The sequence below is a fragment of the Rhipicephalus sanguineus genome, chromosome 8, assembly GCF_013339695.2.
Source record: "Rhipicephalus sanguineus isolate Rsan-2018 chromosome 8, BIME_Rsan_1.4, whole genome shotgun sequence".
In the NCBI taxonomy this organism is placed as follows: domain Eukaryota; kingdom Metazoa; phylum Arthropoda; class Arachnida; order Ixodida; family Ixodidae; genus Rhipicephalus; species Rhipicephalus sanguineus.
The window spans coordinates 110,146,045-110,172,456 of record NC_051183.1 but is presented as its reverse complement, the minus strand read 5'-3'; the positions used below and the strand labels follow the sequence as shown (position 1 = coordinate 110,172,456).

Below are 26,412 nucleotides of genomic sequence, written 5' to 3'. Positions count from 1 at the left end.
AAAACACGCCGTAGTAGAGGCCTACGAAAATTTAGACCACCTGAGGTTTTTCATCGGGCACGTAAACCTAAGCAGACAGGCCTCTATCATTTCGCCTCGATCTGATTGCGGTAGCTGCAGCCGGGAGTCGATACCGCGACCTTAGAATCAGCAGTCAAGCACCATAACCACTAGACCACCGCGGCGGGTGTATTCCATTTTATAATGTCCAGCTTTGCTCTCTATCGCTGTAATTTATTTTTTTTTGTCGGTATTGCACCGACTTTATGAACCGATACGAGGCTACCATGTTTGGACTCGTTGTGAAGTGATAACACTGTAGCCGACGATGCCGACGCATCCTGATGCCCGGACCTGCCGATTACTTCTTCCCATGCAGGCCATCAATCAGTGGCGGGTGATAGTGCAAGGTGCGCGTAGTTGTAGTAGTCTTGGCAGGAGTCACGTGAACAGAGAGCGGCCGGCGTATAAATTTTCCGGAGCAGAGTTTGAACGTTTTGAGCAACGTTTGCCAGCTGGGCGGACTCGCTGCGCTTCACGGCTCTTGAAATGCACCGGTATACGATATTCGGATTTTCCCATGAACTGGACTGGAGACCCATGCACTTTGTGGAGCCAATTCCGGCACACAGATTATGCGAAGTCTGCGGATTGCTTTCTAAGTGGACCGTCTTTCTGCCCTGTCGACACGTCGTTTGCAAAACGTGCTATGGGCAATGCTTTGTCAACGAGGTTTACGACTGCCCACTCGACAGTGTCCAGTTTCGTGAAGAAGACGCTCAATGGATGGAATTTCCCGTGGAAAATCTGCTAAAACGCAAGGTAAGAATGTAGAATTTTCTATTGAAGTAGCTCGTCTTTCTGTGTTATGCGGAAACAGTTGGCGTAATTTTCTTTAATGAAAGGATGCAGGAGCTCGCGCACGCGAGTAGCCTCAGAAATGCTATTTAGCTTGCCCATGATATACGAGTGGGCGTGTAGGTACAGACGGAATCAGACTTCTCTAGAGCATTCGAGCGGCCGGCTGCGGATCGCACAAGCGCAGCGTACCGGCAGTCGCTGAGTTCGAGATATGTTGGATACAAGCGCCAAAAGCCCGCATGTGGCATGTATACTTGCGGCCTAAATGCGATGTCAGCCTGTAAATTGTGACATAAGAAATAGTCAGTTATCTGGGTTACTTTCTATTCCTTTTTTTTTTGCGTGCTGTCGCTTGTGGAACCACCGCTGTTCGTGATAAGCGTGGATGCACACCGGAATGCCTGCGCTAGCTTTGACAACCGCGCGTGATTGAACATAAAAAAATGGCAATGATTTATCGGCGTTGCGGTGAGCGGTGACGTCAACGCCTATTAGCACATGAAGTGACAGACGCAAACGATGACTGATGCGAAGAAAGACGCTTTTTTTGCGATGGCTCCACGGCTAACTAAGGGAGAGCGGCGCGCGATCGCCATAATGGGGCGCACAATGGCCCATAGAGCTATTTGTGATGCTTTGTGAGTTTTGTGTAATGTTAAGCATCTTGCTGCATCATTACACACATCTTTGTTTCGCAAAATGCCTATTTTAGAGCATCTCAAGAGGACAAATTTTACTGAAACAATGAATAGCCTATTTGAAATTGTTGCAGAGCTTAGTACTATTATCCGAAAGTTATATTCTGAAATTAGTGTTGTAATTCAGAAGTCCGTACGGTAAAATATTATTCGCTTTGTCTGTGTCCATAGATACTCCGATTCTAAAAAAAGAAAAAAAAGCTGCATGCTTTACTGTTGACATCTGCTTCCTAACTTATGGAATTTACGTTTTAATTCACGAAATCGTATGAACATCGGAATGGTAAACACCAGATAAACAGTTTCAGGCTTTTAATCTGCGTCCCCGAAAGTTATGCTTACCTTACTGATTCTGGCGTTTCATATTTTGGTCTATATGTTGCGTTAAGCGTCGTCAAGTTGCTGTGCCATTTTGGCATGCTAGAAAGCGAGAAAAAAAAAGAAATGACTTGAACGCTACCAATCGTTCGACTTCAATCAGATAGGAATGCATGAGGGGAAGCGTGTTTCATTTATCAGCTGCGGCTGCGGCTACACATACCGAAGCAGGCAAAGAATAAGCGCCGTTTCCGTCCACCTTCGCTCGTTAAAAATCGACAGGCCGATAACAGAAATGGTTCCGAGCACCGATGCCGCTTGCGGGCTTTTGGCGCTTGTATCCAACATATCTCGAACCCAGCGACTGCCGGTACGCGGCGCTGGTGCAGTCCGCAGCTCGACTGCTCTAGACAAGTCTGATTCCGACTGTACATGATCTTTGATGAAGAAACAGCAACCTGAGCTAACACAAGAAGCGACTGGAAGAAGCGCTTTGTCTAATCTTTTTCCTTGTGTGAATTTAGTGCGCACATTTTGTTTTCGTAAATATTTTGCAACTAGAAAATGTGCACATAATGAGCCATATATTAGAGGCACGAACGAGAAATAAGTAACGTTTGAAATGCTTGATAATTTACTCGTTAAGTCCTGGAGACCTGCAAGCCCGTAAAAGCAGCTCACTTTTAACCTTTTGTGAACCTCCTTCGAAGCCGATATGAGATGGTATTTGGCGGATTGTCAATCGGCAAAGTGCGAAAACTGTTGGCGTAGCTGTACTATTGCACTGTGGATTTGTGTGGCGCGTTCTTGATAGGATCTGGCTCACATCCTAGATAATGGGCAGTGCTTGTTTAGTCCTACTTGCAATGCTTGGTACGTAATTATGATTACGAATGATTATGAATTATGATATATATATATATATATATATATATATATATATGTATATATATGTATATATATATACATCTGCGTACGACCATTGATATCCGTTTAGCTTAGAGTACAGTGATCAGGGTTTGCAATAGGGCACTCGGAGCGTGTGGCTGTCGGTACATGCAGCGTGGCGCTGGAAGGCTTGCGCGCTTTCGTATGCCGACTGAAATGGCTCGCCGGCGCGCACCTCCTATACTGCGGGGCGAGCGGAGGACGCTCTCGTTACACGCGCTTTGTCGATGCAGCAGGAATACTGTGCAAATAATAGACAACATTCAGCTAAGAAATTGCGCCTTACAGCGTCCATGTAAGCATTGCATTCTGACGACGTTCAAGTGCAGGGCGCGCTATCCTTGCGGTTATCAATCGCAGTGACAAATCTCGGTGGCGTAAAATAATGTCTGTGCTCTTCCCGCTTCGTTTGCCCACGTTCGACGCGCCCAGTCTGCATCGTGTTGCAAGCAGCGGCCAATGTAGCATCAAGGAACTCATGCAAGGCGCAATGCCTTAGTTTAATCTTGTCTTACTTGCACGGCACGCGTTCCGCATCGCCAAAGCGCGTGTAATGAGAGCGTCCTCTGCCCGCGCCACAATATAAGAGGTGCGCACCGGCTAGGCATTTCGGTTGCAAGTGGCGCAAGGTTGCAAGGCGCGCAAGCCTTGCAGCGCTGCGCTGGCAGTGTGGTGAACTATAGGTAGACTCGTTGGCGACCGGAAGGGGCAATCTTGCTGCGTAGATGTTCTATCCGTTGCTCTATACCACAATGCAACACCTTGGTTTGATGAGCGCCCACGACGGCGCTGCATTTACCGGCGGCCAAATGCTCCGAGCGTCCTATTTCAATCCGCGAGTACTGTACATAATGCGCATTTTAACAGCGAAACTGTTCTTGGTCGCGCCATTGATATGCGGGATACGTGGTAACGCTTGTGGGCATCATAAATGGGTATGCGCCACAGACATTGGGTAAATCTCACCACTCACCACTGGTACACTAAAAATGAAGGCAACAGTTAGCCCAACAAACGGGTATGTGCCAAAGAAATCTGTGCGGCCTATCAGAAAACTATCATCATGAACTCGTATGTGCCCCGCCACGGTGGTCTAGTGGTTATGGCACTCGACTGCTGACCCGAAGGTCGCGGGATCGAATCCCGGCCGCGGCGGCTGCATTTTCGATGGAGGCGAAAATGTTTGAGGCCCGTGTACTTAGATTTAGGTGCACGTAAAAGAACCCCAGGCGGTCGAAATTTCCGGAGCCCTCCACTACGGCGTCTCTCATAATCATATGGTGGTTTTGGGACGTTAAACCCCAGATATTATTATTATTAACTCGTATGTGATATAGAAATTGGGTAAATCCCACTAAACACAACATCAAGTAAAAAGGAAGAAGGCAACAGTTAGCCCAACAAATGGCGTGCGCTTTACCACAGTCACACCACTGTTACTTGATACATTGTGGTTACAAAAGGTGATAGCTACACTACCGCCTCAAAGCTTAACAAAGAGTGTTTAATAAAGAGCAGTGATGCAACAAATCGGAGCATCCTATGCGAAGGCTTCCTTGTAAACCTGTGTATAAGAATTGTATGGTCAAGGTGCAATAAAACTATAATACCACCTCAAAGCTTAACAAAGACAGTATTATAAAGAGCAGTGATACAACATATCTGAAAGACTTGCAAAACATGGAAATACGTTAGCCTGACGAAGGGAACGCCACCAGCTTTGCGGTTTCATTGGTGTCCGCGAAGCGCAGCTCGTTAAATTTTTTTCTGGAACTCTGTACGTTTAAAATAGTAGTGGCGATTCAACAAATGGGGGCCAGCGTGCTGTCGACATATTTAGGTACCCCCTGTGTTTTCAAAGTTGCAATCCTTCAGCACAGACTGGCGCAGAGGGATGCTGCGTACGGTCGTTGTCCTTTCATATTACTGTAATTGTTAATAATTTCGTGATATGGCACGTTTTCATGATCTTTACAAGAGCACTAATAATTACGCTGGACAACATGCCTGTTTTTTTAAATATATTAACTTGTGAAAATTCAGTAAAGCGTCGTGAGTAAAAAGTTCGGTGGGCTCTTAGAATCATCTGTTAAACTGTGGCTATTAAACTACCCTTCTCATCGCTCTTTATCAGTGCGCTGAAGGAAGCCTGCGAAATATGAAAAAAAAAACAATCGCATTCATTGTTCTTTCTGAAAGGCAGCCCTGCTCTTAGAACGGAAGTTTTGTGACATAGCCGAAAAAATTCATGGACACAGCTCCGTTGCGAGATAAGGTAGTGACACAGTAAAAGCTCACCCGCATGCTCTATCGTTTGCATTCATTTTTTGTGAGCACATTTCGTCACACTTGTACACCCTGGCAATTTCTTAATGTCGCGTGAGCGTTGACCGCTCAGCATGATAACACCTAATATAAGCGACAAGTAACGAGATTTCCTACATGATGCGCAAGCGCACAGAGCGCAATTGTGCGCGAGCGCAGTCGCTATACGCAGGTTGCTTACAGATGCATCCGCATTGCCATCTTTATCTGTGCGTTCATGAGCTCGGCAAGACGATGTGACGCTGATCTGGTTCCTTCTCGCCAATAATAGAAACTAGCGTATGCCTGGTTCGATGCTCGCGTGATATTACTAAAAATTACGAGGGCTAACATTCAAGGAAACAAGATCACCTGTTCCTTTTTTTTATGAATCCGGACATACCACGTAAATGACTCCCTTGAATTACACACATAGCTTTCCTTCGAAGATTCGCACTACACACATCTACTCTCTCAAGGGATATGATCATCTCCAAAGGTGAGGTAATATGAATTTTTAAAGGGATATATATATATATATATATATATATATATATATATATATATACATACGGAGGATCTACTTGACTACTTGCAACGCTACGGCCACTCCACCACCATGCCTGCCTATATATATATATATATATATATATATATATATATATATCGTGTTTTTATTTCAATGTAGAGCTTAGCTAGTCAAAAGCTATGTTGTTCTGCACGGGGCTACTTCATACTGATGTTTGTCATTTTAACGCATCGTCTGAAGGAAAAACTTATGTGTAAACTTATGAAAAAAAGTACACGAAGCATTATGGCTGTTATCTGACATGCTTGCCTGCCGACCTTTGCTCGCCGTGGCTTTGCTATCACATGCGTCATCATCATTCCACGTTGCCGCATTTCGTAACCCTTGGAGTCGAGATACCAAGTGAAGTCTTAAGAGCTTCTACCTAAATACATAAAAAAAGATAATGCATAGTTCTGCACTGAATACTGGAATTTTATGAGACTATACGAAAATGTTAGAATTAAGAATTGAACGAATTGAGCTATAAATTATGCGAATGCTTGTCGAAATCTAAATTAGAGGACTCCAAATAACTTTGCTATTACCACGCTGTAATCCCGGAAAAGTTCCTATGCTCACAAAGTGATACGTACGCCTAATAAAAAGTTAATATTACCGGTTTCTCATTGCTCTTAACTCGAACATTTAGTCTGGATTTCAACTATTGCGAGAGAAACTAAATTGTGAAATATTTTAATGTATTCTATACATTCATATATAACAGCTGTCTGCTTTAGATGCCGTAGTTGATGAACTGGTGTATCTGGTATATGTCTTCAAAAAGGTTGCTAGTTCACGTGGTTTGTAAAGAGTCTTCAGAGAACCTAAAGCTTTTTTTAAAGTCTGTTTCCTGAAGTCGCCATGTATATTTTCGTGAAATTCTTGTGCGCAGAAAGCGGTGGCAGCTAGTTTGATGAAATGCGGTACCTGTGTGTGGTGTCAAGGATTTGTAGAAACGGAGCTTATACTTTTTGACTTACACTATCGCAATTTATGCCCAAAGCAAAGTACTAAATAGAAATACTGTCTCTTTAACTTCATGACATTTGGCACTCCTCTCAAGTGTATAACCTTCGTCCATAGCCGGTGCAGACTGCTTCATAAAATCTCTGAAATATATTTACTGCACCAAGAAAGTTTATCTGATCCAAAGCTCGTGCGCTTTAGCAAGATTTACATTTTCATTAAGGAATATTAGGGATGCAAGAAATAACATTTAAAATCGAAATCTCTGTGGTATTACAAGACGAGGAAATCCGAATTACATAAAATATTTTGATATTCTCAGTGTTATATGGTGTTGCTAGATAACATTTTCTCTATTGCAGGTCAAGTGTTGGAACGAGGAAAATGGCTGCGACGTGATTATGAATGCATCGGACATATTCAAGCACTTCAATGAAGATTGCGTCCACCACTCAGCGCGCTGTCCAAACTGCTCAGCTCATGTCCTGTGCAAGAGTGTGTGCGCGCATCGGAGAAGTAGCTGTAGCACGAATGCTTTGCCCAACCAAGCTCAGCATCTGGAACCATCGAAGGACACGAATCAAAAAGCGATGTTCACGTATTTAAAGACGACATTGGAAGAACATGTGGGCGAATTGAAATCCAGCCTTGAACAGGTTTTACGCGACCACAGTACCGTCTGCGATAGACTGAACGATGTTTCCCACTTCGTAAATGCGCTAAGGGAGACTGTGATACACACGTCAGAGCAGCAAACTGAAGCCGGAATCGTCTTTTTTGGAGAAGTCACAAATGACTTGGCTGCACAAGGTGGCAGACTTGACGAACTTGCAAACCGAATAGATGCTTTACGTGAAGATGCTAGGATGGTCGCCGACTCAACAAGAAAAAGTCTCGAGAACCTGGAGCAGGGTAACTCCGAAATAAGGCGACGCATATCCGCAGACGACAACAGACTAGAAAGAGTCTCAGAAACCGTGAGTGCCTTCGAGTGTGTTCTTTATAAAGCGCTGGATCGTGCCACAGCGGTCATGATGCAACAGTTAAAAACATGCGTTGACTTCAGCGCTACAGCAAAAGACGCGCAAAGTGGCCAGAAGGCATCGGATGAGAAAGAAAGTAAGCTCCTTGCGCAGAAAACACTTGACATTACAAGCTACGAGTTCTCTGTCAAAGGAATTAAGGCATTGAAAGGAGAGGCATTATGGACAGGATTCGCCAGGTCTTGCTGCGAACCTATTTACCTGTGCGGCTATCGCATTGCCCCAGGATTGTACCTAAAGAGAAATGAGAGCACTATGTCGGTGCACGCGCGCATGCAGCTGCATGAAGGTGTGATCGATGAATTTCTACCGTGGCCATTCCCTCACAATTTCAAGCTCACTTTTATGCACCCATCTGCAGACAAACGTCGAGAGCTTTCAAATGCTTGTTCCTCTGATCTCGAATATTTTGGCAGGCCGACTGAATCAAGTAACCCAGGACTTTATTTGCACGCTTCATTGCCCCTGGAGGACCTTGAACGTGAAGGATACACTGAGTCCGATCGACTTTGCGTAAAGTTTGAGCTTCTGCCTCTAACAGAGTAAGAAAATATTACCAGGAATTTTCTGGCTTACGTATAGTGCACTCTAGGGGCTGTGATTGTGTCATTTGCGAGAAGGCAGTTTCTAAGTTCATGAAGCATGCTCAGAATATACGAAAGCGCCGAATAAAGTGTTTTGAGTGATATTCATGTTTTTTCTATATGTATTGAATTGAATACTTCGCGACTTGACATTGACATAGGGCAAATTTTCATGCTTTGTATTCTTATATACTTAACAATGATGTGAAATTCACGTAATCTGCTACCAACATGTGTATAAATCATGGGTGCACAATGCTACACTTACGGCTCGTTTTTCTATTTTTATAACCATTAGATTTCCCTTTCACTGACTATGGGATGTGCTAATTTCCAATGGTGCATCGTTTGAGCAAATTTGCTATGTTGTTCTTGTGCCTCTGCACATGGCTCATACCTGCACTGGGGGATTGGCCAAGTGCAGGAACTAGCGTAACGAGATCTTTAAGGCATTTGATTTTGATGAAGTTGTAAAGACGTACATACCGACAGGGAATCTGTTATTAATATTGCGCAATGGTCGTTCAAAGTTAGCTTGCGCAGCGATAGTATAATTGCCGAGAGTTCCGCTTTAAATACGGGGTGAAGTGCGGCTATGGGGCACGGTACTTCTTCGTTCGCTTACGGCACGGCTTAAAGTGGAATTGGTGAAATTCATGAGTTATCCAAACATAAAATTAGATCGAAAAACACGAAAGAAAAAAAGCGACAGAGAACATGACGAATGCTCAACCACACATATAAGGACAGATATCTCTCCTTGTTAGCTGCCCAGCTTCATCGACGAGTACTGTTCCATAAATATTAGCCCAGAACATCAGGCGCGTATTCTTAGCGCCATTTACTTCACGCTGGTGTGGTCGAAGGTGCAAATCCTGTCATGACATATACTTCAGCGAGTTTGAAATGAATACAAAGTCTAGCAGTAAGATTTAAGTATGCGTAGAGGACGACTGGTTCACTAAATTTGCATTCTTATATCTTATTTCCATACCATGATTCTGGACACCGAAGCGTTAGAATCCCAATTAATTACGTAAATTGTCTATGCTGCAAGATAAACTTTTCTTCAGCATAAATATTTTATTACGGACGGGGATGTTGATCTGTTGTGCTGTCCGAGATACGTGTTGAAGCACAAGTAGCAATAATTGACGTGGTCACGTGCTTGCTTTAAAAAGACGCCGAAAGCATGTGTGGACAAAATAAGACTTCTTAATTAAGCGGTGGTCCGTGCAAGTCGACATAACTGTTGTGGGTTCTAACCCATCACCGAAAGGTTGCGGTCGCACCAATACATGCCATTCAAATAGGCTCAATGAATCCGCAGGACATGCAAGAAAAGACTTTCACTTGAAGCCCCATGTTTCACGTTTCCCAAAGGACGTTTCAGCTTGCTGGTCGGGGTGAACGCAGGTTGCACCGCAGGCTTTGAAGGAAGAAACGATATGAGCTTCCCGAACACCTAGTTTATATTGATCAACAGCGTTCTTATGATTTGAAGCTTATGCACCTATCGCTTGGTTGGCGATCAGCAGAGTGTTCATCACAAACTTGTTTGTGGTGACATAGTCAATGCTAAGGTTACACGTTCATTAAGCATGTGCTTGAATGGTTGTACCTGACTCTCCACATGATTCCTGCGAGTGTTGTGCGAGCTGACTCGAGTGACGTAAAATCTAAGCAAGGATCACAGCGCAATGGTATATAATGAACACACTAAATGCGAGGCCAGTGGTGACACACAACAACAGTGCATCCAAGAAGTGGCTCTTGCGTTCTTACGTAATGAACACGGTGGAAGCCTCGGTACAATTTAGGTCATCGAGGAAACGATACATGCCAATTTTTAGCTATTGCACAGATGCAATCGTCAACGTGCCTTAATAGAGCTTTACGTCTCATTCAGGGTACCCAGTTCAAAAAGTAAGAAAGGAGCCATGAAATTGAAAAAAAACTAGCCAGAAAGTAGGCAAATTCAGCCAAGAGCAGTAAAATTAGCCAGTAGTAGCCATGCGTGTGCGAAAACAACTACAACGTATTTATTTAAATGACTGAATGCGAGATCCTTTCAGTTGAACTTCTAAACAGTACAGCAAGAACCCTTGAAAATCGTAATTGCTGAGATTAAAGCATAAATTGTTGACTTTAGCAACCATTTCGTGCAGGAGGACGAAGTTTTTCGCTGAGTTGCAGAAATGGCGCCATTTACTTAATTGGAGCAAAGTACCAAACTTGTGGCGACAATAAAGATGAGTACTGGACGAGTGCGCCCAAAATCACAGTTGCTGGGATTCAAGCATGAATTGTCGTCCCTTTGTCAATTCTTCAGGTATGAGGACGAAGTCCGAGCAGTTAATACTCCCGAGTCCCCGTCCTGACCTAATTCTAATAAATAACGCAGACAAGTCGTCAGACACTCGGTTTCCAACGTCGAATAATGAAGAGCGTCCTGGATGAGGAGCACTTTTGATTGGTCTGTTCACTTCCAATTAGAATTTGAAGTCGCGTTCAGCCACAGGTAGTCCTGAAAATAAGGACCCATGGAACAGTTTCCCCCCTAGTGCCAGTCACGGACCCAAAAGTCTTTTCTTTTGTGCAAAACAAGCACAAAATTCATTTTTTCTGCTTGGAACACGCCTTGATCACCATGTTTTCACACCGCATGGTCGAATGCTAGCGGCTGCAATGTCACAAAAAATTGAAAATTTGGCTCGAATCGAGGGAACAAGAAAGTAGCCAAAAAGTAGACAAGCAAGCAAGACGTTTTTCTGCCGCCGCCGACCTATAAAAGTAGTCCAATTGGAGCAATGTAGTCAAACCTGGCGACCTTGGTCTCAGTCTAAATGATTTCAGAGCCTGATCGTGGCAGTTTTCATTGACATTTGAGGTCTTGAAAGTTGAAGCAGTTATGGAACTGAAGCCCATCGCTAACGTGCGAAGAAAGATTCAGAAAAATATCTCCCGCGAGAGCTATTCAACCAATTACTCTGTAGACACGCGCATATTTACAACACTTGTGAAATATTCCGTGACGTCGATCCCGTAGCCCTCGCCTTTAACCTCATTGAACTCAATTGGCAGTTTGGTCTTGTAAGTGATCTACTCCGGTAAAGCGCATGGTTTTTTTATTACAGAGGTATTGATATATTATGGCGAGAGCCTTAGTCTCTTCAGACGCTAACCATAGAAAAAGGGGTGTTTGGTACAAAAATGCACGTGAGCTTAGTCGGCGTCTTAAAAATCAGATAAAAACCTGCAGGACGCTTGAGGACGCTGCAGGACGCAAGAGTAGAACGCGATAGCATAATGCCCTAGCCACGCGGCGGATAGAGAGGCCGTTGCCCCATGAGTAGATCAGCAGTATGTTCAACTAGGCTTTCGCCTTGACATTTTCAGAACGTTCTAAGCATTCTCCGCAATTTTTTTTTAACACACCCCGTTCCCGGTGTATTAGTCTGTATCGTAAGGGACAGTTGTGTGCATGCGTACGTCATAGTGCATGCGTACGTCATAGTGTTCCTTTTGAGGTGAAAATTTTGTCATCTCCATGTTCGTGCTGCGACGACAACGATATGCGAGTATATCACCTTTTCTTCGACTGTCACAGCAAGGACACACACACACAAACACACACGCACACCGCAAATAGAGCAGTAGCTGCGTTTAGAAGATTGACCGTGAACCTGGAGCAGTAGGAGATTGCCTTGTGTAGCTCTGGGCGCGACCTTAAACTAGTCATGCTGGTGTGGTCTGGGAAGAAAAAGGAAGCTAATATACCTGAAGTGCTTCCTCCCGCGCCTTCTATTTCTCGCTCGCTTCTCTTTACGAAGAGATAAATGGTGTCTCAGACTCTTACGCGCCCGTTCCTGCATTGAGCGTCGGCGTGCCTCGCTCCTCGATGTCATCGCTGTCACCGAGCGATCGAGCGCAGCGAAATATAAAAGCGTACGCAAGAAAGCAGAGTAACACTTGAGACTACGATATGGTGTCTTAGTATTTGTAATCTGATTGCATGCACGATGCGAAATATGTAGCACTTTCTGGAAGCCACGATAGTACTCGAAAACGTTAGTTGAGTCATGCGCAAAAGCTGACGCGCTTGACCCGCAGCTGATAGCTTCGCCAGCTCTTTCTCATTTCATTTCATTACCTTAAAAGCCCAACAGGGGCATTACATAGGGGGTGGGTTTACAATGCCTATAAGCATTGTTAAACACGGTATGAGTAATATGGGTACATGATTCTGTAATGCATACAGCAGCCAGAATGATGAAAATGACATCCTGTCGTATTTATTTTGAAAAATCATGGGACATTTTTTGTATGAATGCGGGTGCGCTCGTTAGGGCGGCGATTTTGTTGGGTACGCTGTTCTAATCCGTGGCTGTACGAAAAAACGAAAGAACCTGAAAAAGTAGTACTATGAGTACGGGGACGGCCCACCTGGCTCACGTGCTGAGTTCGATGTGACGTTCGGCCAGCAGGAATAATGTACGGTGGTTGATAAAGCGAACAGTGATCAAACGTATGAGAAATAGATAGGGATAATACACGGCGACGAGTAGGAAGGGTCGGCAGCCCTAGTTCATTTCGCCAGACAACACGATCACTTATTATTATCGAGAGTGCATGAGCTTTTAGCACGGTTTTGCACACATTCGAGAGCGTTGATTAAATATGTTTGGTGGGGCTCCACACTGCGCATGCGCATTCGAGTTTAGCGCGGATTATGGTTTGCTAGGCTAGTAATTTCCCGTGCTTTGGAGCTTGTTTTAGGTGGCGTTTAAAGAAACCGAGTGCCTTATTAGAAAATCAGATGACGTTAGTAATGTGCGCGTTCCAAGATAAATATTTATTTAGGGTAACACCAAGGTACTGTAAGATGGCGCAGCTTCTCATGCTTTGTTACTGATTGCATATGAATAAGCCAGAGGGTTACGTCGGCGGGAGAACGTCACAATTTTGCATTTGTTTGGGTTTAGTGTCATTAGCCAGCATTCACACCATTGTTGCAGACGGTTAATACTTTCCTGAAGAGAATTTTGGTGCGATGTATTAATGTAGCGAAGCGTTCAAACTCAGTAATGGGTCGTCCTCTCGAGCACCTTCTAGTGGGTCGTAATATGGGCGGTTCGACTGGCTGGTGGCAGGCGACGCGACTCTAGGGGGCTGAACGCGATTGCAAAAGCGCGCCACGTGGCCGGCGTAACCGAGTGCGAAACATATGGAGCGGTTGTCAGGTGTACGCCATCGGTTCGCTGGGGCAGAGCCCGCCCATGGTGCAGGACGGGATTGACGGGGCAGCCACTGATATGACTGCATGGTGGGCTGCAGTCATGGCCTGTGCGTGACGTCGGCGTAGGTTACCGGTACATCCGCTTCGAAAGAGTGAGGTCGAGCGGATGCTTCGGCGTAAATGTGTGGGGCAGCCGTAGGGATTGCTGGGGGCGTTCTTGCGACAACTTGGGCATAACTCAGAGGTGCAGGAGCCGGATGGTGCCGGTGGTACTCGGGCATGAGCTCCGCGATTTCCTGCTCAATTGCTCGGCGGAAGGGAGGCAGAAGTGCATTCGCGGTGACACCACCACTTCTGCGACCCTGGAAGTCACTGAGGGCGACATCAATATTTTTGTTACCAATCCATCCCCCTTCATTGTTCCGTTGGTGCGAGACAAATGTCTCGGCAGAGCGGAACCACTCGAAGACGCACAAGGTATGGACGCACCGGGTGACATGCACTGCGCCAGCTCCCGTACGCTCAGTGCAGTTTCCACATCTGATTCGTCATCCGCTTATGTATTTCGTTCCTCGATTGCTGACGACCTTACGTCGGTCGAGCGTTCGCAGCTTCCAACCTGTTAGAAGAATTACGTTCTTCGTCCGATGTCGCGCAAAATTCTCTCGGTCGCACGTTTGCTGTCACGTATCGCATAGACAGTGGCGCCCAACCACCACTGCGGCAACGTCCATATCGCGTATCTCCAGCAGAACGTCATGTAATTAATCAGCAAGCCGAGGACATGCTTCGCCGCGACGTTCTTCGACCCTCAAACAGCCCGTGGGCGTCTCCTGTCGTTCTTGTTGCGAAGAAGGACGGCTCTGTGCGGTTCTGTGTGGACTACCGACGACTCAATAAGATCACCCGTAAGGAAGTTTATCCCCTACCTCGAATACGCGAGGCCATCGACAGCCCGCAAGGAGCAGAATTCTTTTGATCGCTCGATATGCGCTCAGGGTACTGGCAAGTCCCCGTAACTGATGACGCTCGACCGAAGACAGCCTTTGTCACGCCCGATGGCTTGTACGAATTCAACGTCATGCTATTTGGGCTGTGTAATGCGCCCGCGACCTTAGAGCGCATGATGGATACCGTTCTGCGGAACTTAAAATGGCACACGTGGCTGTGCTACGTCGACGACGTCGTCGTGTTCGCCCCGGACTTCTCCACGCATCTTCAACGCCTGCGGCATGTTTTGAAGCGTTTAGGCGACGCTGGGCTACAACTGAACCTAAAGAAGTGCCGATTTGCAGCAGAGCAGCTGAAAATAATAGGCTACGTCGTGTCCAAGGACGGAATTGTCCCCGATCCAGCCAAGCTTCGGGCCGTGACAGAGTTCCCCAAACCTACGTCGGACAAAGAACTGCGCAGTTTCGTAAAACTATGCTTCTACTATCGGCGCTTCACCCAAACTTCGCGACTACCATATCGCCGCTGACGAAGCTCCTTGGCAGCAGCCGGCCCTCAATTCGTGGTTGTCAGAGTGTGACGATGCTTTCGCAAAGCTCCGTCGTTTGTTGACATCGCCTACCATACTACGCCACTACGACCCTACGGCCCCTACAGAGGCACACACGGACGCCAGCGGTGTTGGCCTCGGCGCTGTCCTTGCGCAGCGCAAACTTGGGTTCCTGGAATATGTTGTGGCATATGCAAGTCGTACGCTTACTAAAGCCGAGACCAACTACACCGCTACGGAGAAAGAGTGCCTGGCAATCCTCTGGGCCCTTACGAAGTTCCGACCTTGTTTGTATGGTCGCTCATATGATGTCATCACCGACCATCATGCACTGTGCTGGTTGTCGTCATTGAAGGATCCCTCAGGGCGTCTCGCCGCGTGGGCACTTCGCCTGCAAGACGATGACATACGCGTGCTGTACCGCAACGGACGCCAGCATGCTGACGCCGACGCCCTGTCGCGCTCTCATTTACCTGACGACAATGCCTACAGCTCAGTGTCTCACTGCCGTTTCTTCCCTCGACATTCACACCATCGCTACCGAACAGGGCAAAGATCAATGGATTGGCCCACTGATATACTTGCTGACTGATCCACCGGCCACACCATCCTCTCGCGCGTTGCGTCGTGAAGCACATCATTTCGCCGTTCGCGATGACCTCCTCCACCGACGCAATTACGACGGCGATGGCCACCAGTGGCTACTAGTAATACCCCGCAGTCTGCGTTCTCACATATGCGAGTCGTTCCACTCCGATCCGCAGGGTGCACACTCTGGGGTATCGAAAACCTACCGCCGCATTCGCCAACTGTACTTTTGGCGAGGAATGTACCGCTACGTGCAGAAGTTCGTTCGCTCCAGCATTTATTGTCAGCGCCGCAAAACTTCAACGCACCTGGTGCCGGCATGTCTGCAACCTCTACCTTGCCGTGACCGTCCGTTTGGGCGCATTGGCGTCGATTTGTATGGGCCACTTCCTCTGACGTCCGCTGGTAACCGCTGGGCCATCGTCGCTGTAGACCACCTCACGCGATACGCTGAAACTGCCGCCGTCCCTGCGGCTACAGCGCGTGATGTGGCCTCCTTCCTGCTCCACCGATTCATGCTGCGTCACGGTCCACCCCAGGAGCTGCTCAGCGATCGAGGCCGTGTCTTTTGTCGGAAGTCGTCGAAGTCATTCTCAAAGACAGCAACGTTGTTCACCGCGAAACTACTCCTCACCACCCGCAAACGAATGGCCTCAGCGAACGCTTTAACCGCACGCTCGGCGACACGTTCTCCATGTACGTCGTCGCCGACCACACAAATTGGGATGCCATTCTGCCCTTCGTCACGTACGCTTACAATACCGTCCCTCAGAGCACTACTGGTTTCTCACCCTCTATTTTATTGTACGGCAGGCACCCGTCGCACACAATCGACACAATCCTTCCCTACAAGCCGGATCGATCTGCATGTGCGCCTCTTTCTGCCACAGCCAGACTGGCCGAGGAATGTCGTGAGCTCTCCAAGACCTTTACTACGCATAACCAAGAGCGGCAGAAGAGCACTCGCGGTAACACCACCGCTTTTGTGCCCACGTTCCTGCCTGGAGCGCTCGTATGGCTTTCGGTCCCTACTACTGCAACTGGCCTCTCTTCCGATCTACTGCCCAAGTACAAAGGCCCCAACCGTGTCGTCGAACGCACATCACCGGTAAACTATCTGATCGAACCCATCGAACCATCTTCGGACATGCGCCGTCGAGGGCGCGACATTGTCAACCTGCAGCGCCTGAAGCCCTACCATGACCCGCTCGTAGTGACAAGTTGCTAGGTTGCCAGGCGGCTCCCATTTCGTTCCCGGGGTAATTGTAGCGAAGCGTTCGAACTCAGTAATGGGTCGTCCTCTCGAGCACCTTCTAGTGGGTCGCCCTCTCCGTCTCCTTTCGAAGAGAACGCAGCTCGTGCTGACAGTCGGCCCCGCCTTGACTGTCGCTGCCATGCATCGTCGCGGAGTGTCCGCTAATAAGCGTCTTATATATACTAATTGTTTTGTAAATGACGCAATAATCCGCAAACATGCGAATATTACAGGTTGCTTGAACAGGTAGATCGCTAATATATATTAAGAACATAACAGGTCCGAGAACAGATACTTGTGGAATTCCGGAACTCACTTGTAGGGAATCAGATGAGCTGTTGTTGATAACGGCAAACTGTGAACGGTTATTAAAGAATTCTTCGATACATCGTAAGATGTCGGGGTGTACATTCGCCGCAGATAGTTTTAGTATTAATGGTTGATGTGGTAACTTATCGAACGCTTTCGCGAAATCTAAAAATATGGCGTTAGTCTGTAGGTTAGTATCTAGGTTAGTGTGAAGATCATGTAGGAACGCTGCCAGTGGGGTTTCGCAGGAAAACCCTTTGCAAAATCTATGCTGCGAAGAATGAAAATGTTATTCGTCTAAAAATGTAATGATTTCTGCATACATTCCATGTGCTATGATTTTGTAAGGTGCGCTTGTTAACGAGATGGGGTGATTGTTAATTGGGCAGTTCTTGTTTCCTGATTTATAGATTGGAACAACCTTTCCCACCCTCCAATCATGGGGTATGATGCCAGTGGAAAGTCTCTGTGAAAACAACTTACACAAATAAGCAGAACTGATACCTTTAGCGTTTTTAATACTTTTGAATTTATTTTATCGACTCCGGCTGAAGACGATAGTTTAAGATTGTCAATCAAGGACAAAATACCATCGACAAGGAAGTTTATCGCTGGCATGGTATTAGATGTGTTTGTAGCTGTAGAAGGAAACGGTAAGTTAGCTTCTTTGGAGAAGACTGAGACGAAAGCTGCGTAGAAAGGGTTAGCGCACTCCACGTCCTCGACCGTTTCACCGTGTTCTTAACTAGTGTGTTGCTGTTTATATCTCGAGGATTATTCCCCTGTCAGAATTTTTTTATTGTTGACCAGCATGTTGGGTAAGTCTTTGTGAAAGTACAGTTCTTTCGCCTAAACTTGAATAGCATTTACGGTGACAAGTTCAGAATGCTCATTGTAATTGTAAAATTAAAATAGCACTCTGTAAATGCCTGCTAGTTTGTGTTTCTAGAAAAACGCGATTGCACATCTATCTGCCACACTTCAATATTTTCATTACAGGAAACCTACCAAACTCTTACATACAGAAGAGCAAACGTACTTTCTAATTATGGGTTAATAACCATGCATAAACAATCACCGCATGTTTGCAACGTGTGGCGAATAGACTGCTTGAAGCGGCGTACCTATTCTTTGTCAGATACTGCCACGAGCACCGTTTACGATACCAGCCCACTGGCAGTTGTGTGTTCCGGTTGTGGTCGCTTCGATTATCACGCTTACAAGCCGCCCTAACGCGCTAGCCTAACAGGGAAATAGAATGCTGCAGCGCGCAAGAAGGACGAGGTCGGCTACACTGTTCGCAAGCCCACACAATGCCGGTCACGTGGCCACGGAGCTCGGCTTCAGAGCCGAAGGTCACGGCTTCAATCCCTGTCGTGGCGGCCGCATTTCTTATGATGGCGATAATGCCAGAAGGCCGTGTACTTATATTAAGTGCCTGTTAAAGAAACTTAGGTGGTCGAAGTTTCCAGACACCTCCTTCATAGGCGTCTGTAATCAGCACATAAAACCCAAGCAGTCTTTGTCACAGCCGATAAAATTTGTGTTTGCTTTTTTCACAGCGAGCGCAGCTTGCTATCACAACATTGGGCTACAATCGTATGCATGTCATTTTACGGACTTACCGCGTCAGGTATGGAAGGGAATCTTCATCGTCACCATTATTCATGACTTTCAGCCTACTTTATGGTCACTGCATGATGAATACCACCTGCAACAACCTGGAGTATACCCTGCTATATGAGAGTTGATTCCGAGCAATTTTTTTTCATCGCGATAAGGATTGCCGCAAAGGCAAAATACTTTGCTTGTAGACGTATTGCATGTGCGGTGTATGACTTGTTTCGTGTATGAACTGAAGCAACGTCTTGCGGAACTTCTTATTACGTATCCAGCGGTCATAGGTTGTCTAGCCACTGTACGGAAGGCCAGCTTGCCATAGAAGACGAGAGCTTTCGGATTGTAACCCTGGACATGTCCATATTAGGTTGTGTGTACCTGAATCAATCAATGGGACAGGCCAGTATGAATACGTGACACCCGGTGGTAAATGCGACCAGTCTTACGTTGAGGTGACAGCCGGTGTTCGGACCACACAGGCCCGAAGCCTCTTAAGCAGGAAAAGTAAGCTAATCACCGCACCTCACTCCCTGCCAACCTCGGCTACGTTTACGATCCCTCGTTACTCATTCCTTTGTTCTTAGTCGCCACCGGTTATCGACGCCACCAACACGTGGCCCGCCCCTGTTCACTTCATTCTCTTAACGTCAACAGGGGCCAGCCACTGTGGTATAGTGGATACGGTGCTCGGCTGCCGACTCAAAAGTCACAGGTTCGATCCTGGCCGCGGCGGTTGGAAATCAGTGAATGAGACGTGCTAGAGACCCGTGTACTGCGCAATATTAGAGGAAGTTAAGAATACCAGACGGTCTACTTTTCGGAGCCATTCACTGAGTCTTGTCTAATAATCGTATCGTGATTTGGGACGAAAATGACCGCAAACGAGTAATAATGTGAACAATAATATCGGCTATTTCTGTTCATTGTCTAATGAAGTGCTCCGTTTCTTTTATTTAACGTTACGCATAGCGTGCCTCGTTGCATCGTGTGCTGCGTTTAATTCCTTCTTAACTTTATTCCTTATCCTTTTGAAGTTTGAAGTCCGTCCTTCACTGGGCAGGTTCTGTGTAGTGCTGTGTTGTGACCCTGGTTAAATATACCTTTATTATTATTAATATTAATGCCAAAACTAAAAAGAAGGAAAATAAGAAGAAAGAGAGAACCCATATTAACACCCAAAGTGCGAGGATGCCGTCGCAACGAGGTCGACGGGTTCAATGTAGCGCAGTAGAACTGTTGCTGAATTTTGATCTCCGTACTAAATATACGCGACTGTACGCCAGAAACTTCTATTCTAAATGCTGTACATGCCGCACGTGACGGAAACGTGTTTTTTATTGCTGAAAAGATGACGTAAGAGTAAAATGTGTAAAGTACGCGCCTAAGCAATATAGATGTATCTCATTGAGCGGTTTTTTAACAGCACTTGCCGACTGCATAACCGAGAATCCCTCTTTGTTGCCTCTTGCTTCATGTCTCCTCTGAAATCTTAAATTAGGCTAGTATACAATGCACACATCTCTGTCTTTCCGCAGACGGGAAACAGTCTCTGTTGACATTTCTGTTTCAAGATTAGCAATGTCAACTTAGCAGCAAATCGATTAGCAGTGAATAATTAGCGGAAATGTTTCGCAGTGAATCTAGCATATTCTTGAGCTGATGCGAACGCCAGCGATAACGTTGGAATTTTCGATCACTCAAATATAAAAAGTCGCAGTTTCGCCGCCAGGGGGACGCAATGAATGCGATGGCATGAAAATCGGCCCGCGATGGACGCGCTGCTACGCTGCAAAAACATCTGCCCCCAGGCAGCAACTACCACGCGAGCAGACAGCGGAATAGCAAGGTTCTCCCTGCGCAAATATTAGAAGCGAGCGAGCTGGCCGACGACTTTTAAATGTCCCGCCAACGGTAAAGGGTGTGTATATAACGCTCGCGGTTAGCTACCTGAAAGATCTGCGCTTTGTGTGGTAGTAGTTAGCGCCAGGCGCTACTGAGATATATATATATATATATATATAGATATATATATATATATATATATATATATATATATATGTGTGTGTGTGTATATATATATGTGTATATATATGGTTAAAAAAATCAAGCACGTAGGAAAAATTGTTCTGTAGAGGACTGACGTTTCGGCCGCGGGACCGGCCTCCGACGAAGGCCGGTCCCGCGGCCGAAACGTCAGTCCTTTACAGAAAATTTTTCCTACGTGCTTGATTTTTGTGAACTTTTACTTCCGGGTCCTTTGTTAGCACTTCATTGTTTATATATATATATATATACACTGTGCATGACGGCGGCGGCAAAAACCAGCCAAGACTGTCCATATATTTGCTATCGCAAAAAAGGCGACTTGTTGCGCCGACTGTCAGATTATTTGACGATCGACGTATGGTGCTGGACGCTACCCTTGTGTTGTGAGTGTGACTCGATGTATAGCGAGCTGTAATTGAGCATCTGGGCACAAGTTCTGCCAATATAGGGCTTCATCATATTTACCGGCAGCGCAACGACACACACGAACAGAGAAAAGAAGCGAAGCGAAAACACAGTGCTGACACAACTAAATTTTTATTGCAGAAACAACATTTATATGATCAACCTCCCTGTGAAGTATAACCAACTGGCCCAATATGAAGTACAACCAACTGGCCCAATTTTCCGTTTTGTTATAGGGCTTCATTTTTAATAGTATGAATAACACGATTTTTGCCGTCACAACAGCGTGATAATATTGTATGAGGCTTCGTACCTTTGAAATCTTGACCAGGGGTTGCAGCATACATCGTGAATTCGAAAAGCATCTTTCGGAACATATTTTATATATAGGGGGAAATATTCTGGTGTTTCAGGACGCTAAAGAGAGGCTTAACATTTGCGATGAGCAATGCCCCTTTTAGAGACACGTTACAAATCACTAAATTTGCATGACCCCAAATATTCACCAAAAAATTCTTTTTGCTGTTCACCTTTGAACACCCTGCTTTGTCTTACAGCCCCACTCACGAATTGGGTGCGTCCAAAGTTTAATCAAGAAATGAATCTGGTGATAACTGCAGGGAGCTGAAACACGTCTTGAATATCACAAATATACCAACTTCATTTTGCGGGATCTGTCCTCCAGCAAATTTGTAAAAGCGGGCAGGGTCCCTTATGCAGTCGTCAAAGATGACCTGAAGGCAATACCTAGCTGGTGGGTTTCTGTTACCGCCACCAACATTATCAGCAGCATATCATCATCACAATCGGAGCGTGAAAGGTCGCGTCAGTTGCTGCATACTTTGCGGACGATGTGGTCACTGGTGCTGATGAGAAAGAAAGAATGAAAGAGAGAAAGAAACACTATTTCTTCTGTAACATTACAGAAAGCTGGTAACCGAAAAAGGCTAATACCTGACAGAAGCTCGTGCTCCATTCACAGACTTTGTAGGGGTGATCTTAGTATGGGCCGATAAAAGGACGTGAGCCATTGCCATTTATGAACATAAAATATTGTTGTGCTCTTTGTAAGGGGTTTACCGCTTTCAACTACCCGCTCATTACGCAGTTTGCATGGTGTGGCGCCTGGTCAGATTCTACGCTTTCTTGGTGCAGTATTACATCTGTTGATGTGACGCTCGTCCGACCTCGCGACTGTGTAGGGTACTTTTTCCGAAGCAATTTCAAGCACTGGGGTGGGTGTGTGGTAGAACACTTGATTGCCACGCGGAATACGTGGGGTCTACTGCTGCTCGAACCCTTATTGATATCCGATTTTCATGACACTGGCTTAGGACACGCGTATTTTAGTACAGCACACCGCGTTTTTTATGGTTAGCGTCTTATTACATGTGTTGATACTTGAGGCTTTCACCTTAATATATATATATATATATATATATATATATATATATATATATATATATATATATATATATATATATATATATATATATGTATGTATATATACATCTGCATAAACAACGATGCTTTTTAAATGATCAGATCATTTACAACAGGTGCTACACGCTGGAACTCGCAAAGTAAGATGAACAACACGTTTTCTTCAATGCTTGCAGCAAGTTACGGACGCAACTTGTAGTTGTGTTCGTCGAGAATAAAGGCGAGGGTTACTGGTTCGACGTCACGAAGGATTTTAGAACCGTTATGTACGTCTCTGCAATGTGATTGGTTACGTAGCTCTCGCTATAGATTATTTTTCTGAACTTTTCTTCGGACGTAAATACTGGGCTTGACTTCCGTAACTGCTTTTATTCTAACGACTTCAGACATATATGAAAACTGCCGTGATCAAGACTCTCATCGCATTCGGTCACTACGTAAGAACGATAGAGCTGGTGCCGCCTACATTTGGATGCACTTTTATTGCGCGCCACCGCTACCATTTAGGGCGTTGAATACCATTCCATTGTGGTATTCCACTGAATGCTGGCATTCCATTGAGTATCATTCCACAGCGTTACTCGCTTAGATTTTCAAAAACTCGAGTCAACCAGTGCAACTAGCGCTCGTCCATGATTTAAGCCTGCGGACAGATAGTTACAAGCATTGAGGCACATCTATAGTGAATGCGTATCCCTAGTGGTGATACAATGTCACCACAAAGAAGTTTGTGATGAACATTCTGCTGACCTACAATGAAGCGATATGTGCACAAGTATGAGAAGATAAGAACGCCGCAGTTCAATATAAAATAGATGTTCGGAAAGGACATGCGCGGTGTTTCCAGAAAGCTTGAAATGCAAATCGCACTCGGCCAAGTAGCAAGCTTTTTTAAACGCCCTTTAACAAACTTGAAAGATCATCTGTGAAGTAAGTTTTTATTTGCGTGTCCTGCAGATTGATTGCGCCTGTTCGAAAGGCATGTATCGGTTAGAGCTCGAGGTCGTGATAATGGCTTAGGAACCACAAAATATAAAGCGGCTAGGAATAAGCACTAGATGATAAATTCAGTTTATTTTATCCACACACGATTGCGGCGTCAATTTTAAAGAAGTCACATGACTACGTCTAATAGTGGGGCTTCCAATTTACTTCCACACGCATTTATTATAGCAGAAGATGCCAATATTCTTGTACAAAAAATATTTAAACAGCAGAAAATAAGTTTGTCGTGCGACATACAAATTCTACGTAGTCATTTGTGACTTCAGCGCCTTATGTCGTCCAATAGTGGTATAGGGAAAACGTGCATTTAGGGAACCAGTTGTCCTTCAGGCATACCAAAATATAAGTGCACAAGCGCATTTTCATTGAACCTCGCTGAAGTGCGCCTCTCATTGCAGGATTCGCGCGATTTACCACACCAGCGCCAAGCGTGTGGCGCCAAGAATGCGCACTTAATCTTCTGGGTGAACATTTCTGGAACAGCACTCATGCATGTATCTGGTCAAAAACGAAGGTGATACATCTGGCGTTATTTGTGCGGCATGCTGGAGTTAAGGGGGGAAAAAATTGGCCGCGTATCTGCGTGCTTCGCTGCAAATGTCGTCTAAAGACGATAGAAGAGGCGCTGCGTGAGATATGGACGCCATCTGGCAATACGTCGGGAAACACGAGTGCTGTGTTGCGGGCTGGTAGTCCCGGCGCAGCGGCAGGCGAAGACCGGCGGTGACCAACGCGACCGGTGGGGACGCCGGCCAGCCCGAACACGCTGTTTGGCGCGATGCGCCGAAGGAGAAGAAACGTCCGCACTCAACGAGTACTCTCCACAAACTCTCTTACTTACACGTCGCCTGGGTAAAACAGGAATGCCAGAGCGGCGCCCCCTGTCATTCGTACAATGCAATACTGAACCGAAACCGAAAGACAACATGAGCTTGTGCAGAGGGCACGGAGGAAGACAAGTTTCAGCGCAGTCGCATTTTCAGCGCACCTTAAGAAACTAGGGTTGTAACATTGTAGGGCGAGTAGGGCCAGAAGGACCGTCACGACGAAAACCTGCCTCCTCAGTCGTATTCGCCTGTAACGTTGGTGTGGCTTCGCGTTCCCTCCTCCGCTCCTGGCCTTTCCACAAAGCTACTGCCTAAGTACGAAGGCCCCTACCGCGTCCTACGTCAAGCATCCCCAGTTAACTATATGATTGAGCCTGTTCAATCATCTACGGACCGCCGTCGTCGCGGCCGCGAGACTATTCACGTCGATCGACTGAAGCCGCATTATGACCCACCAGTTGTACCTGTTCCTTAGGTCGCCAGGAGGCCAGGATGGCTCCTTTTCCGCGGGGGAGTGATTTGTAACATGGTAGGGCGCAGACAAGAACGCCTGCGAAAGAAGACGACGAAGACGGTTGTTGTTGGCGCTCGCGCTTGCTCGGCTTGGACCGCTGATCGCTTCAGCTGTGGCAATCTTTTAATAAACGCGTTACTGTCTCAACGTTAAACGCATACCATCAAGGTCTTTAAAATTGCGTATCTATGTATTTTCTGTTAAAGGAACACACCGCCTAATACTTACCTAGTGATGTTGCGCCTCAGATATGCGTAATGTTTGCTTTTTGATCAACAATGTACACAAGTATGAACCTATTCAGCCGTTCACGATGGCTGGCCCTTGGGCAAGTGGTTCAACTTTGGCCGAGCGGCTGAATCGAGGGACGTGCCGACAAACAGAAAAACAGACAGAAGGACAGACAGAAAGACAGACCAAAATTTCTGCGTTTAAGTTCCCCAAGAAAGACTATCGTCTTTAAAACGACCGTTTGGGTAGTCCTCTATGTTAGTGTTTTTAAACAGCAGAGCTGTTTAATGTCGAGGTTGTTCCATACGGAGCATCGTTCGCAGTGTATAGCGGGTATGTGCCACAAAAACTAGCAAGCACCACTACTCACCTATGGCCCACTTAAAATGAACTTCTGTGAATAACCAGCCTAGTGGGTACGTGGCCCACAATTTGAACAAGCTGCGCTAGATACCTCTGGACCACTTAAAACGATGCTGTATATATATAGCCTAGCTGCTATGTCCCGACCAGCTACATTAACTAGCATACCTAGTTTAAAACTAGTCTACCGGCTATGTGCCACAGAAATCCGGAAAGCTCCATTACTCACCTTCTTATGGTATTTGCGCTAATTCTACCATAAGAATGAACCAACTCGCCCAACAAGTCACTCTACTACTCACCTTCGCTCCACTAAAAATAAATAAGCCGTCTACAAGTGGAATCGTCAACGATGGTAAGGTCGTGCGCTTTACGGAAAGGGAAGCTTCCCGTCGGGAGTGTCAACGGGAATTTGCGAGTGAACGTCAACGACGACGTCATTGTGACCCAGAAGAGAGAGCGAGGCAAAAAATAAACGAGTCTGAAGACAGATTGTTGTTGCTTTCGTCGCCAAAGATTGCTGTAAAGGTTCGCCCAAAAATTCACCCAGTTGCACCGATTCAATGTCGTGGGTCTGACAAAACAGCGGGGCTTGTGGCATCAAAAAGCAAAAAAAAAACTATTAGAGAAAACGAAGGAAAAGCACACTAAAGAAAACCGAATAGAGAATGAAGAGGAAGGGCAAGAAATGGCAAACAAAGAAAAGAAAAGTAAAACAATTTTCAGGAAATTTATGCCGCTAGCTGCACTGTTTAATTAGTCCTGGCGCCGTA

The 26,412-nt window shown here is 45.9% G+C and overlaps 1 protein-coding gene across 1 annotated transcript; it reads left to right on the top strand.

Annotated features, from left to right (window-relative positions):
• Positions 1–389: 389 nt before the first annotated feature.
• LOC119403432 (uncharacterized) lies at positions 390–21,884 on the top strand. The gene is made up of 3 exons (XM_049418327.1): positions 390–822; positions 7,029–7,578; positions 21,814–21,884. The coding sequence occupies exons 1-3, from the start codon at positions 550–552 to the stop codon at positions 21,882–21,884; spliced, it is 894 nt and encodes a 297-aa protein (XP_049274284.1). The 5' UTR covers positions 390–549.
• The last annotated feature ends 4,528 nt before the right edge of the window (positions 21,885–26,412 follow it).